General features: G+C 39.0%; 2 protein-coding genes across 4 annotated transcripts in view; one reads left to right on the top strand and one right to left on the bottom strand.

Moving 5' to 3' along the window:
• LOC133665094 (sodium channel protein type 4 subunit alpha B-like) overlaps positions 1–13,753 on the top strand; it is a 116,362-nt gene that overhangs the window by 20,939 nt on the left and 81,670 nt on the right. For all 3 annotated transcript variants that reach the window (XR_009828686.1, XM_062070289.1, XM_062070288.1), the window contains exon 2: positions 13,095–13,400. Coding sequence is in view for 2 of the 3 variants with exons in the window: in XM_062070289.1 (XP_061926273.1) it covers positions 13,134–13,400 (267 nt within the window). In the remaining variant the exon portion in view is untranslated. The remainder of the gene's footprint in view (positions 1–13,094; positions 13,401–13,753) is intronic.
• LOC133665096 (WD repeat-containing protein 48) overlaps positions 1–13,753 on the bottom strand; it is a 73,762-nt gene that overhangs the window by 54,788 nt on the left and 5,221 nt on the right. The window lies entirely within an intron of this gene.

Below are 13,753 nucleotides of genomic sequence, written 5' to 3'. Positions count from 1 at the left end.
ATAATACTAAAAATAATAATACTAAATAATGACACAATTTTAATATTTTTTTGACCAAAACCCTTTGGGATCCCCGGGATCAAGCCTGAGTGGAGGCCTAAATGTATATTTTTTATACATATAATGTATTGGTTTTTAAAAAATAAAAAATATCAAAATGGTCCCCGCTTGTTTTGATTTTCCAGTGTGCGGCCCTCAGTGGAAAAAGTTTGGACACCCCTGGTGTAATAGTATAACAACGTTTTTTTTTACTTTAAAACTGTTATGGCTCAAAAAACAATATAAGATTAAAAATCATCGGATGTATCTGAAGTTGATCTAATACAGGGGCGTCAAACTCATTTTAGATCGGGGGGCCACATGGAGAAAACTGGTAAAATCACGGCATGATAACTCAAAAATAAAGACAACTTCAGATTGTTTTCTTTGTTTAAAAATAGAACAAGCACATTCTGAAATTGTTAATAGCGGTTGCGGGTTAATAGTATTCTGTCTTTATTTGTCGTTATTTATATTTTCTGAATAAATGATGTGATTATGTTCATCAGTCAACTCATTGGTGTTAATTTTCAATATATCCAGATTTAAAAAAAAATATATATAAAAATCAAATTACAGGATGTTATTTATGTAGTTTGATCATTTTCCTCGACTGGTTTATTTTGTACATATGTAGCATCATCTATATGGATACAAAGAATTGCTATTGTGACATCTAGTGGACACATTTAGGACAGCAGTTTTTTTCATTCAAAAATTTCAGGTACATTTTTATACTTAGCAAACTCATCCCGCGGACAATGTTGATCCTGACTGTCCTTTTATAAGCTACGTTTTTCTTTTTTTGTCTCCACAGACAAAACTTTTTGTTTCTTTGGTTTAAAGCAACACTAAGTAACTTTTCAACCCTCATAAAATATTGTCATAACTTTTGGGCTGATACTTCGACTTACTACTAGTTGAATGACATCTCTGGCATGGTCTGAGGGGGTCTGTATCACTACCTCAAAGAACAACTCACCCCCAAATCCTCCACACGACACCTCCGCTCCGGACAGGCTAACCTCCTCCAACCTCAGAGGACAAAGCTACGGACAATGGTAGACCGGGCTTTCTGGTCCGCCGCCCCCAGTCTGTGGAACGCTCTCCCTGACCACCTGAGGGCACCACAGACTGTGGATGCTTTTAAAAAAGGCTTAAAAACCCTTCTTTTTAAAAAAAAAAAAAGAAGCCTTTTTTAGATATATGCATAGTAGTTTTAGCTATTTGACTGTTCTAGTTTTTATTTTTATTTATTATCTTTTTATTTTAATTTTTTTTAATACACTGTATCTCTTTGAGGTTGTTTACTCAATGTAAAGTGCTTTTTACTAATAAAATCTATTATTATTATTATTATTTTGCTAGCAGTTAGCAAAATTCAGGAGGGTGGCAGGAACCCTGCCACACATAAAACTACAAATTCATAGCAGAAGCTCCGAAACGACCAAAGAAACGAAAATTGTTGTCTGTGCAGACAAAAAAAAGAAAAACGTAGCTTACCCGGATAAAAGGACAGTCAGGATCAACATTGTCCCAGCTTTCGCTCGCTGGCGTGAGCTCAAAGACGTGGAATTTCAGACGTTCTGCCTTGGCTCTGTTCCTGCTGGACTATTAAGTGACTTTCGATGCTCAAATCAAAATTACAATGCTAATGTTAGCTATGGGAAATTTGCTTGATAACAATAAATAGCCACCAGCTTGACTACAATTTCCTTCGAAATCCTGCATCTGCCCCGATACATTCTTGGTAGAAACGTCATGTTTTTAGCGCATTTTATTTTTTATTTTTTTTAAACTGGCAGCTCGGTCACAATCATTTTACAGTAAAAGCTGTGGGGTTCTTTTTTACAGCAGATGAAAAAATTGTAATAATTAGAATGGAATGGAAAAACAATATCACTGTTTTTTGCGGTAAAATTCAACCAACAGAGCTTCTAGTTTGGGTTTTTTTTACCATAAAATCTTGTAGTTTTAATGCTTTATTTTTTTTATTTTTTAGTGTTTTACTGTACTTGGAAAAAAAACAGTACCAAAGTTGATTTTACAGTAAAAAACATTGTGTATGTGCTGAAATATTACTTTTATTATTGTTTATCAAAATATAACTATAGATGTCAACATTGTGTACGTGCTGAAATATTAATTTATGATTGTTTATCAAAATATAAGTATAGATGTCAACATTGTGTACGTGCTGAAATATTAATTTATGATTGTTTATCAAAATATAAGTAAAGATGTCAACTTTGTGTACGTGCTGAAAGATTCATTTATGATTGTTTATCAAAATATAACTATAGATGTCAACATTGTGTATATGCTGAAAGATTCATTTATGATTGTTTATCAAAATATAACTATAGAAGTCAACATTGTGTACGTGCTGAAAGATTGTTTTACGATTGTTTATCAAAATATAACTATAGATGTCAATATTGTGTACGTGCTGAAAGATTAATGTATGATTGTTTATGAAAATGTAACTATAGATGTCAACATTGTGTATGCGCTGAAAGATTCATTTATGATTGTTTATCAAAATATAGCTATAGATGTCAACATTGTGTATGTGCTGAAAGATTCATTTATGATTGTTTATCACAATATAACTATAGATGGCAACATTGTGTATGTGCTGAAAGATTCATTTATGATTGTTTATCAAAATATAACTATAGATGTCAACATTGTGTACGTGCTGAAAGATTCATTTATGATTGTTTATCAAAATATAACTATAGATGTCAACATTGTGTACATGCTGAAATATTAATTTATGATTGTTTATCAAAATATAAGTAAAGATGTCAACTTTGTGTACGTGCTGAAAGATTCATTTATGATTGTTTATCAAAATATAACTATAGATGTCAACATTGTGTATATGCTGAAAGATTCATTTATGATTGTTTATCAAAATATAACTATAGATGTCAACATTGTGTACGTGCTGAAAGATTGTTTTATGATTGTTTATCAAAATATAACTATAGATGTCAATATTGTGTACGTGCTGAAAGATTAATGTATGATTGTTTATGAAAATGTAACTATAGATGTCAACATTGTGTATGCGCTGAAAGATTCATTTATGATTGTTTATCAAAATATAACTAGAGATGTCAACATTGTGTATGTGCTGAAATATTCATTTATGATTGTTTATCAAAATATAGCTATAGATGTCAACATTGTGTATGTGCTGAAAGATTCATTTATGATAGTTTATCAAAATATAACTATAGATGTCAACATTGTGTACGTGCTGAAAGATTAATGTATGATTGTTTATTTTTCGAAACCTGTGTTTTAAAAATACAAATTAAATCTAGATAATACTTAAATGGGGAATAATAACCGTTAAAAGTATATTAAAGAAACCCTTAACAAAGTGATCACTGAAAACTTGTGTATTCTTTGAGCTGCCGGATTTTCTCGTCGTCGTTTCCATCGTTTGACCACTTTATTTATTTTGTTGTAGCAAGCAACAACAAAACAGTAACATCATCCCTGGCGAGCGTTGTAGACACACGCATCTCCCACGAACCATTCCCGTATGAGGAGCCGGCATTTGAAACAGGGCCCCATATGCGCACATAGCTGCCCGGGATACGCCTGTATATTATTCTTTAATTTCTTTAAAATCTGCTGTCTGTATGAAAAGATAGCAAAACAATTAAACATAAATGTGCAATAAATGAGAGTGTGACAGTACACACAAAGAAGTCTGCACCGCTTTTCAATTGCACACGCAGTCTTCGTAAATCGCACTTAGCACACACTATTTTGTTGATTGCACACGCTATTTGTGGTGTTTGGCTCTTAGCATGATGTCACACGTGATGCAGTGTTTACATGGCTCCATTTCTAGTAGGTCTCAGTCCAATTTCAGGGATTTTGTGCAATCAAAGTCACCGAATTATTGCCCGTAGAGAAAGAAGAGGAAGAGAGCAAAATAGGGTTGTCCCGATACCAAAATTTGCGCGCCTCCGCCTTTGTAGTAGTCCATGACGACTACGTAGTCGATAAGCTTATTCTTTTTCCTCTACCTTCTTGTTATAGAAAATTCATCCTCCGCTGTTGCCATTTCTAATATAAAGTAGTGTAAAGTTCTTACTTATATCTGTCAGTAAACTCGCCATGAAAGCGCTAAAACATACCGGTGTGGTGAGTTGACATTATTCACCCAAGGAACTTCAGTTATTAGAGAGTTCCGGTCGGACGGTTTTCCACGGGACACATTTGATGAGGAGATGCTGCTCTGTTGTTGAATTTAAGTAAAGTCTGAATGTCATTAAAACAGTTTGCTCCGTCTTTTGACACTTCTTCCACTCCCGTCCTTGCACGCTACACCGCTACAACAACGGGGAGAAGACGCTGTCGAAGGTGAGCCACGTAAATAAGACCGCCCACAAAACGGTGCATCCTGAAGCGACTGTCAGAAAGCGACTTGAAGATGATCTGTAAAACATCATCTATGCAACATTTTGACCAAAGAACCACCATCACATATTATGTAGACCAGGGGTTCCCCAACCTTTTTTGCACCAGGGACCGGTTTAATGTAGGCATTAACTTCACGGACCGGCCTTCCACGTGTGGCAGATAAATACAGCAAATAAGTGCATGAAAAATGAATACATGAAAAAACTCATTAGTGGAATTAGTGGGGGCCCCTTTTTTACTCGTTTTTTGGCTTTAGTATCTGATGAGTTATAGGTGATGCATCACATTCAAGGACAAGATAATGGTTATATAATCAAGCTAGAAATACTTGCTATTAGTTCCGATATATGTCTGTGGACTTTTATTTCCATTTTTATTTGCAATATTTCATACGTAGATACACATTATTGGTCCAATTTCCCATGCGTAAATACATCTGTTATTGCTAACTACTTGTGTAATAGGACTACGTGCAATAATACCAGCACTTTAAATTACCGTACTAGGCCAAAGAAGATGTGTATTTTCTACCTTCAGCACAATTATTATCAATCAATCAATCAATGTCTATTTATATAGCCCTAAATCACAAAAGTCTCAAAGGGCTGCACAAGCCACAACGACATCCTCGGCACAGAGCCCACACAAGGGACGTCGATGTGGATGACTATGAGAAACCTTGGAGAGGACCGCATATGTGGGTAACCCCCCCTCTAAGTACAGTCCCTAGTGGATCCACATAACAGTATATTATATATTATATGCAACAATTTAGCACTTCTCCATTAACTACTATGATCACTTTGTTCCTGCTCTGCCCTGATCTTAGGTCATCAACCTGCTGCGGACTGCAGACGCAACCTAGCTTTTGGCTACGATTTGGCACCTTTAGATTTTATATGTTTATTAATGAGCATTGTCCCATGTCACAAAGATGCAACAAATATAGCAAATGGCGACTTCGTATCAGGAGTTTTATAAAAGCTTACAGTATGTGCCGGCTGTCCAGAGTCGGGACTTGGGGTGGACCGCTCGCCTGTGCATCGGTTGGGGACATCTCTGCGCTGCTGACCTGTCTCCGCTCGGGATGGTCTCCTGCTGGCCCCAATATGGACTGGACTCTCACTATTATGTTAGATCCACTATGGACTGGACTCTCTCACTATTATGTTAGATCCACTATGGACTGGACTCTCACTATTATGTTAGATCCACTATAGACTGGACTCTCACTATTATGTTAGATCCATTATGGACTGGACTCTCACTATTATGTTAGATCCACTATGGACTGGACTCTCACTATTATGTTAGATCCACTATGGACTGGACTCTCACTATTATGTTAGATCCACTATGGACTGGACTCTCACTATTATGTTAGATCCACTATGGACTGGACTCTCACTATTATGTTAGATCCACTATGGACTGGACTCTCACTATTATGTTAGATCCATTATGGACTGGACTCTCACTATTATGTTAGATCCACTATGGACTGGACTCTCACTATTATGTTAGATCCACTATGGACTGGACTCTCACTATTATGTTAGATCCACTATGGACTGGACTCTCACTATTATGTTAGATCCACTATGGACTGGACTCTCACTATTATGTTAGATCCATTATGGACTGGACTCTCACTATTATGTTAGATCCACTATGGACTGGACTCTCACTATTATGTTAGATCCACTATGGACTGGACTCTCACTATTATGTTAAATCCACTATGGACTGGACTCTCACTATTATGTTAGATCCACTATGGACTGGACTCTCACTATTATGTTAGATCCACTATGGACTGGACTCTCTCACTATTATGTTAGATCCACTATGGACTGGACTCTCACTATTATGTTAGATCCACTATAGACTGGACTCTCACTATTATGTTAGATCCATTATGGACTGGACTCTCACTATTATGTTAGATCCACTATGGACTGGACTCTCACTATTATGTTAGATCCACTATGGACTGGACTCTCACTATTATGTTAGATCCACTATGGACTGGACTCTCACTATTATGTTAGATCCACTATGGACTGGACTCTCACTATTATGTTAGATCCACTATGGACTGGACTCTCACTATTATGTTAGATCCATTATGGACTGGACTCTCACTATTATGTTAGATCCACTATGGACTGGACTCTCACTATTATGTTAGATCCACTATGGACTGGACTCTCACTATTATGTTAAATCCACTATGGACTGGACTCTCACTATTATGTTAGATCCACTATGGACTGGACTCTCACTATTATGTTAGATCCACTATGGACTGGACTCTCTCACTATTATGTTAGATCCACTATGGACTGGACTCTCACTATTATGTTAGATCCACTATAGACTGGACTCTCACTATTATGTTAGATCCATTATGGACTGGACTCTCACTATTATGTTAGATCCACTATGGACTGGACTCTCACTATTATGTTAGATCCACTATGGACTGGACTCTCACTATTATGTTAGATCCACTATGGACTGGACTCTCACTATTATGTTAGATCCACTATGGACTGGACTCTCACTATTATGTTAGATCCACTATGGACTGGACTCTCACTATTATGTTAGATCCATTATGGACTGGACTCTCACTATTATGTTAGATCCACTATGGACTGGACTCTCACTATTATGTTAGATCCACTATGGACTGGACTCTCACTATTATGTTAGATCCACTATGGACTGGACTCTCACTATTATGTTAGATCCATTATGGACTGGACTCTCACTATTATGTTAGATCCACTATGGACTGGACTCTCACTATTATGTTAGATCCACTATGGACTGGACTCTCACTATTATGTTAGATCCACTATGGACTGGACTCTCACTATTATGTTAGATCCACTATGGACTGGACTCTCACTATTATGTTAGATCCATTATGGACTGGACTCTCACTATTATGTTAGATCCACTATGGACTGGACTCTCACTATTATGTTAGATCCACTATGGACTGGACTCTCACTATTATGTTAGATCCACTATGGACTGGACTCTCACTATTATGTTAGATCCATTATGGACTGGACTCTCACTATTATGTTAGATCCACTATGGACTGGACTCTCACTATTATGTTAGATCCATTATGGACTGGACTCTCACTATTATGTTAGATCCACTATGGACTGGACTCTCACTATTATGTTAGATCCACTATGGACTGGACTCTCACTATTATGTTAGATCCATTATGGACTGGACTCTCACTATTATGTTAGATCCACTATGGACTGGACTCTCACTATTATGTTAGATCCACTATGGACTGGACTCTCACTATTATGTTAGATCCACTATGGACTGGACTCTCACTATTATGTTAGATCCACTATGGACTGGACTCTCACAATATTATGTTAGATCCACTATGGTCTGGACTCTCACTATTATGTTAGATCCACTATGGACTGGACTCTCTCACTATTATGTTAGATCCACTATGGACTGGACTCTCACTATTATGTTAGATCCACTATAGACTGGACTCTCACTATTATGTTAGATCCATTATGGACTGGACTCCCACTATTATGTTAGATCCACTATGGACTGGACTCTCACTATTATGTTAGATCCACTATGGACTGGACTCTCACTATTATGTTAGATCCACTATGGACTGGACTCTCACTATTATGTTAGATCCATTATGGACTGGACTCTCACTATTATGTTAGATCCACTATGGACTGGACTCTCACTATTATGTTAGATCCACTATGGACTGGACTCTCACACTATTATGTTAGATCCACTATGGACTGGACTCTCACTATTATGTTAGATCCATTATGGACTGGACTCTCACTATTATGTTAGATCCACTATGGACTGGACTCTCACTATTATGTTAGATCCATTATGGACTGGACTCTCACTATTATGTTAGATCCACTATGGACTGGACTCTCACTATTATGTTAGATCCACTATGGACTGGACTCTCTCACTATTATGTTAGATCCACTATGGACTGGACTCTCACTATTATGTTAGATCCACTATAGACTGGACTCTCACTATTATGTTAGATCCATTATGGACTGGACTCCCACTATTATGTTAGATCCACTATGGACTGGACTCTCACTATTATGTTAGATCCACTATGGACTGGACTCTCACTATTATGTTAGATCCACTATGGACTGGACTCTCACTATTATGTTAGATCCATTATGGACTGGACTCTCACTATTATGTTAGATCCACTATGGACTGGACTCTCACTATTATGTTAGATCCACTATGGACTGGACTCTCACACTATTATGTTAGATCCACTATGGACTGGACTCTCACTATTATGTTAGATCCATTATGGACTGGACTCTCACTATTATGTTAGATCCACTATGGACTGGACTCTCACTATTATGTTAGATCCACTATGGACTGGACTCTCACACTATTATGTTAGATCCACTATGGACTGGACTCTCACTATTATGTTAGATCCATTATGGACTGGACTCTCACTATTATGTTAGATCCATTATGGACTGGACTCTCACTATTATGTTAGATCCACTATGGACTGGACTCTCACTATTATGTTAGATCCACTATGGACTGGACTCTCACTATTATGTTGGATCCACTATGGACTGGACTCTCACTATTATGTTAGATCCATTATGGACTGGACTCTCACTATTATGTTAGATCCACTATGGACTGGACTCTCACTATTATGTTAGATCCACTATGGACTGGACTCTCACTATTATGTTAGATCCACTATGGACTGGACTCTCACAATATTATGTTAGATCCACTATGGTCTGGACTCTCACTATTATGTTAGATCCACTATGGACTGGACTCTCACTATTATGTTAGATCCACTATGGACTGGACTCTCACTATTATGTTAGATCCACTATGGACTGGACTCTCACTATTATGTTAGATCCACTATGGACTGGACTCTCACAATATTATGTTAGATCCACTATGGTCTGGACTCTCACTATTATGCTAGATCCACTATGGACTGGACTCTCACAATATTATGTTAGATCCACTATGGACTGGACTCTCATCTGCGGTCCTCTCCAAGGTTTCTCATTGTCATCCCACTGGGTTGAGTTTTTCCTTGCCTTGATGTGGGATCTGAACCGAGGATGTCGTTGTGGCTTGTGCAGCCCTTTGAGACACCTATGATTTAGGGCTATATAAATAAACATTGATTGATTGAAGCTTATCAGTGTGTCTGCTGAGACTAGCGAAAGTTAAGTATGAGAAAATGCGGTCGGTTATCAATTATTTAATGTCTCTGTGCGGCCCGGTAGCAAACGTGTCACGGACCGGTGCCGGTCCCCAGACCGGTGGTTGGTGACCACTGATGTAGACCACAAGGAAGTGTTTTACATTTACAAAAAAGAAAAAAAAAAGACCCTTTTAATGCGCCTTATAATAACCCCGTATGGTTCGGAATTAGTTAATTAGAGATGTCAGATAAAATCGGACTGCCGATATTATCGGCCGATAAATGCTTTAAAATGTGATATCGGAAATTATCGGTATCGGTTTCAAAAAGTAAAATGTATGACTTTTTAAAACGCCGCTGTGTACACGGACGTAGGGAGAAGTACAGAGCGCCGATAAACCTTAAAGGCACTGCCTTTGCGTGCCGGCCCAGTCACATAATATCTACAGCTTTTCACACACACAAGTGAATGCAATGCATACTTGGTCAACAGCCATACAGGTCACACTGAGGGTGACCGTATAAACAACTTTAACACTGTTACAAATATGCGCCACACTGTGAACCCACACCAAACAAGAATGACAAACACATTTCGGGAGAACATCCGCACCGTAACACAACATAAACACAACAGAACAAATACCCAGAACCCCTTGCAGCACTAACTCTTCCGGGACGCTACAATATACACCCCCCGCTACCCCCTATGCACCAAATGGTTGAATTTCAATATTTGTGATTCAATAAATAAAGGGTTTGTATGTTCACTGTATCCAACATTATGTATTATTCGAATTGAAAAAAGCGCACATTTGTAGTTGTTTCCCCATATTTCTGCACAATTTGTGTACCTAATAAAAGGACCTTCTTACTTTGCACATCCCCTGCCATCTCTGCATGCTGGGTTCACGAAACAGCCGCCGTGCAAAACCAGGACAATAAACCTTCTATCCATCCATGAGTCACTTTCTCCATTTTTTAACTGCTGAATAAACACAAACATGATTTTTGGATGACAAATTAGCACATTTCGGAGTAACAAATATGCAGAAATTAATAGTGTTTTTTTTTTTACAGTATATATAGTGGTGGTCAAAAGTGTACGTACACTTGTAAAGAACATCATGTCATGGCTGTCTTGAGTCTCCAATCATTTCTACAACTCTTATTTTTTTGTGATAGAGTGATTGGAGCACATACTTGTTGGTCACACAAAAAAACATTCATGAGGTTTGCTTCTTTTATGAATTTATTATGGGTCTACTGAAAATGTGCTGGGTCAAAAGTATACATACAGCAATGTTAATATTTGCTTACATGTCCCTTGGCAAGTTTCACTGCAATAAGGCGCTTTTGGTAGCCATCCACAAGCTTCTGCTTGGATTTTTGACCACTCTTCTTGACAAAATTGGTGCGGTTCAGCTAAATGTGTTGGTTTTTCTGACATGGACTTGTTTCTTCAGCATTGTCCACAAGTCTAAAACCTTCATTCTAACCTGATTTAGCCATTCCTTCACCACTTTTGACGTGGGTTTGTGTCATGATCCGTGGCCCGGATCATGTTTTGTTATGTACTGTTAGTTTTGGACTCCCTTAGTTCCTGTTCTGTGCACCCTTGAGTTTGTTTTAGGTACCATGGTTACTTATTATTTTCACCTGCCTCTGATTGGTGTTCGGGACGCTCACATGTTTCCCGAGCACTAATCAGAGGCATTATTTAAGCCTGCCTTTGCCGGTCAGTCGGCCTGGCTTCATTGTTTGCTACCTGTTACCATACTTGCCAACCTTGAGACCTCCGAATTCGGGAGATTGGGTGTTGGGGGCGTGGTTGTGGGGGGACGGGGTTGAGGTGCAGGCAGCATACCCCTTCCCTTTCGTGCTGTCCTGGATGAAAGGAAATTATTTTTTTCCAATCCTTTTGGAACTTGCAAGCGTATTTCTTCTTCTTACTCGTCGTCGCCATGTCTCTTCTTCGTTCTTCCACTTCGTCTCCTTCTTGTTGCGTGTGCAGTTGTGCACCGAGCTCCTAAAAGCCGTAGATGTTATTGTAGCGTCCCGGAAGAGTTAGTGCTGCAAGGGGTTCTGGGTATTTGTTCTGTTGTGTTTATGTTGTGTTACGGTGCGAAATGTGTTTTGTCATTCTCGTTTTGTGTGGGTTCACAGTGTGGCGCATATTTGTAACAGTGTTAAAGTTGTTTATACACCCACCCTCAGTGTGACCTGTATGGCTGTTGAACAAGTATGCCTTGCATTCACTTATGTGTGTGTGCTTGGAATTAACGTTATCATTAAGCCAGTTAAAAGATCATTCAACGTGTCAGCATTTCTTGTCTTATCTTCGAGTAAAGACTATTGTTAAGCCCGTCAGACGCTACATTATGTGACTGGGCCGGCACGCTGTTTATATGGAGGAAAAGCGGACGCCTGGACAGCATGCGGCTGTTAAGGGGTGAAGGTTTCAGGTGAGAGAGGGCTATTGAGAATATTGTAGCCCAGGTGGAAATCGGGAGAATGGTTGACCCGGGAGATTTTCGGGAGGGGCACTGAAATTCGGGAGTCTCCCGGGAAAATCGTTACTGTTGGCAAGTATGCCTGTTACGTTAGTATTTCTTGTCTCCTAGTCTATGTTTCCTGTGCTAAGTGGTAGCCTTAGCTTTCTGTTTTTTGGTATGTGTTTAATTTTGAAGATTAAAACATGTTCCTACCCGCACGCCTTGTCCGGAGTGGTCCGTCTGCATCCCGGGGGGACGAACCCCGCAGTAAGCTGTGAACCCCCCACCCCCGTCGTGACAGTTTGGGGGTCATTGTCCTGTTGGAACACCCAACTGCGCCCAAGACCCAACCTCCGGGCTGATGATTTTAGCTTGTCCTGAAGAATCCCCATTTACTCTCTGTAAAGCACCAGTTCCATTGGCAGCAAAACAGGCCCAGAGCATAATACTACCACCACCATTCTTTACAGTAGGCTTGGTGTTCCTGGGATTAAAGGCCTCACTTTTTCTCCTCCAAACATATTGCTGGGTATTGTGGCCAAACGGCTAAATTTTTGTTTCATCTGACCACAGAACTTTCCTCCAGAAAGTCGTATCTTTGTCCATGTGATGTCAGATGAAACAAAAATTGAGCTGGAGGAGAAAAGGTGAGGCCTTTAATCCCAGGATCACCATTCCTACCGCCAAGCATGGTGGTGTGAGTATACTATACAAGTGTATGTAAACTTTTGACCTCAACTGTACATACAGTATGTATCAGTAGTTCTATTTCACTGCAAAGTCGGGTCTGTAATGATCCATTTTTTGAAATATTCTATATTTTTTTTAATTCTCTCTAGCTGTAAGTCCACTTCAGTACAGGAAATCAGGATGAAAAGATGGCAGCCATGCTGTTACCAACGGGTCCTGATGGCTTGCGGCCGTTCACTCGCGAATCCTTGGCTGCCGTGGAGCAGCGGATTGCAGAGGAGCAGGCCAGGAAGGCCAAGGATTGCAAGGAGACTCACAAGAACGTGGAGCCGGGCAGACCTCGGCTCGACCTGGAGGCGGGCAAGCAGCTGCCGCGCATCTTCGCCGACATCCCCACAGAACTTATCGGGGTGCCACTGGAAGACATCGACCCGTTCTACTTCAAGAACCAGAGGGTGAGAGGGTGCTTTCCACCGTTCCCAAATTGTTATAAATAGTATATATAGTATAGTATAAGTGAGTAGTTATACAGGAGAGGTGTCCAAAGTGTGGCCCGGGTGCCATTTAGGGCCCACAGCTAATGTTTTAAGTCTAAAAATAGTAAAAATAAAAATGAAAAAAAAAAAAAACATTAAAAACTGGGGGGAAAAAACAGCAAAAATGTGAAATATACCAAGAAAAAGTTGCAATTTTGACTCAAACAACACCAAAGCTGCAATGCAAGCTGTTTTTTTATTTATTTATTTAAAAATGTTATTGCTCAAAGATAATAATAAATCAAAATCAATGTTGTTATGAGTTATTGAGC

Source organism: Entelurus aequoreus, linkage group LG14, assembly GCF_033978785.1.
Source record: "Entelurus aequoreus isolate RoL-2023_Sb linkage group LG14, RoL_Eaeq_v1.1, whole genome shotgun sequence".
NCBI lineage: Eukaryota > Metazoa > Chordata > Actinopteri > Syngnathiformes > Syngnathidae > Entelurus > Entelurus aequoreus.
This window is presented reverse-complemented; position numbering and strand designations above follow the sequence as displayed.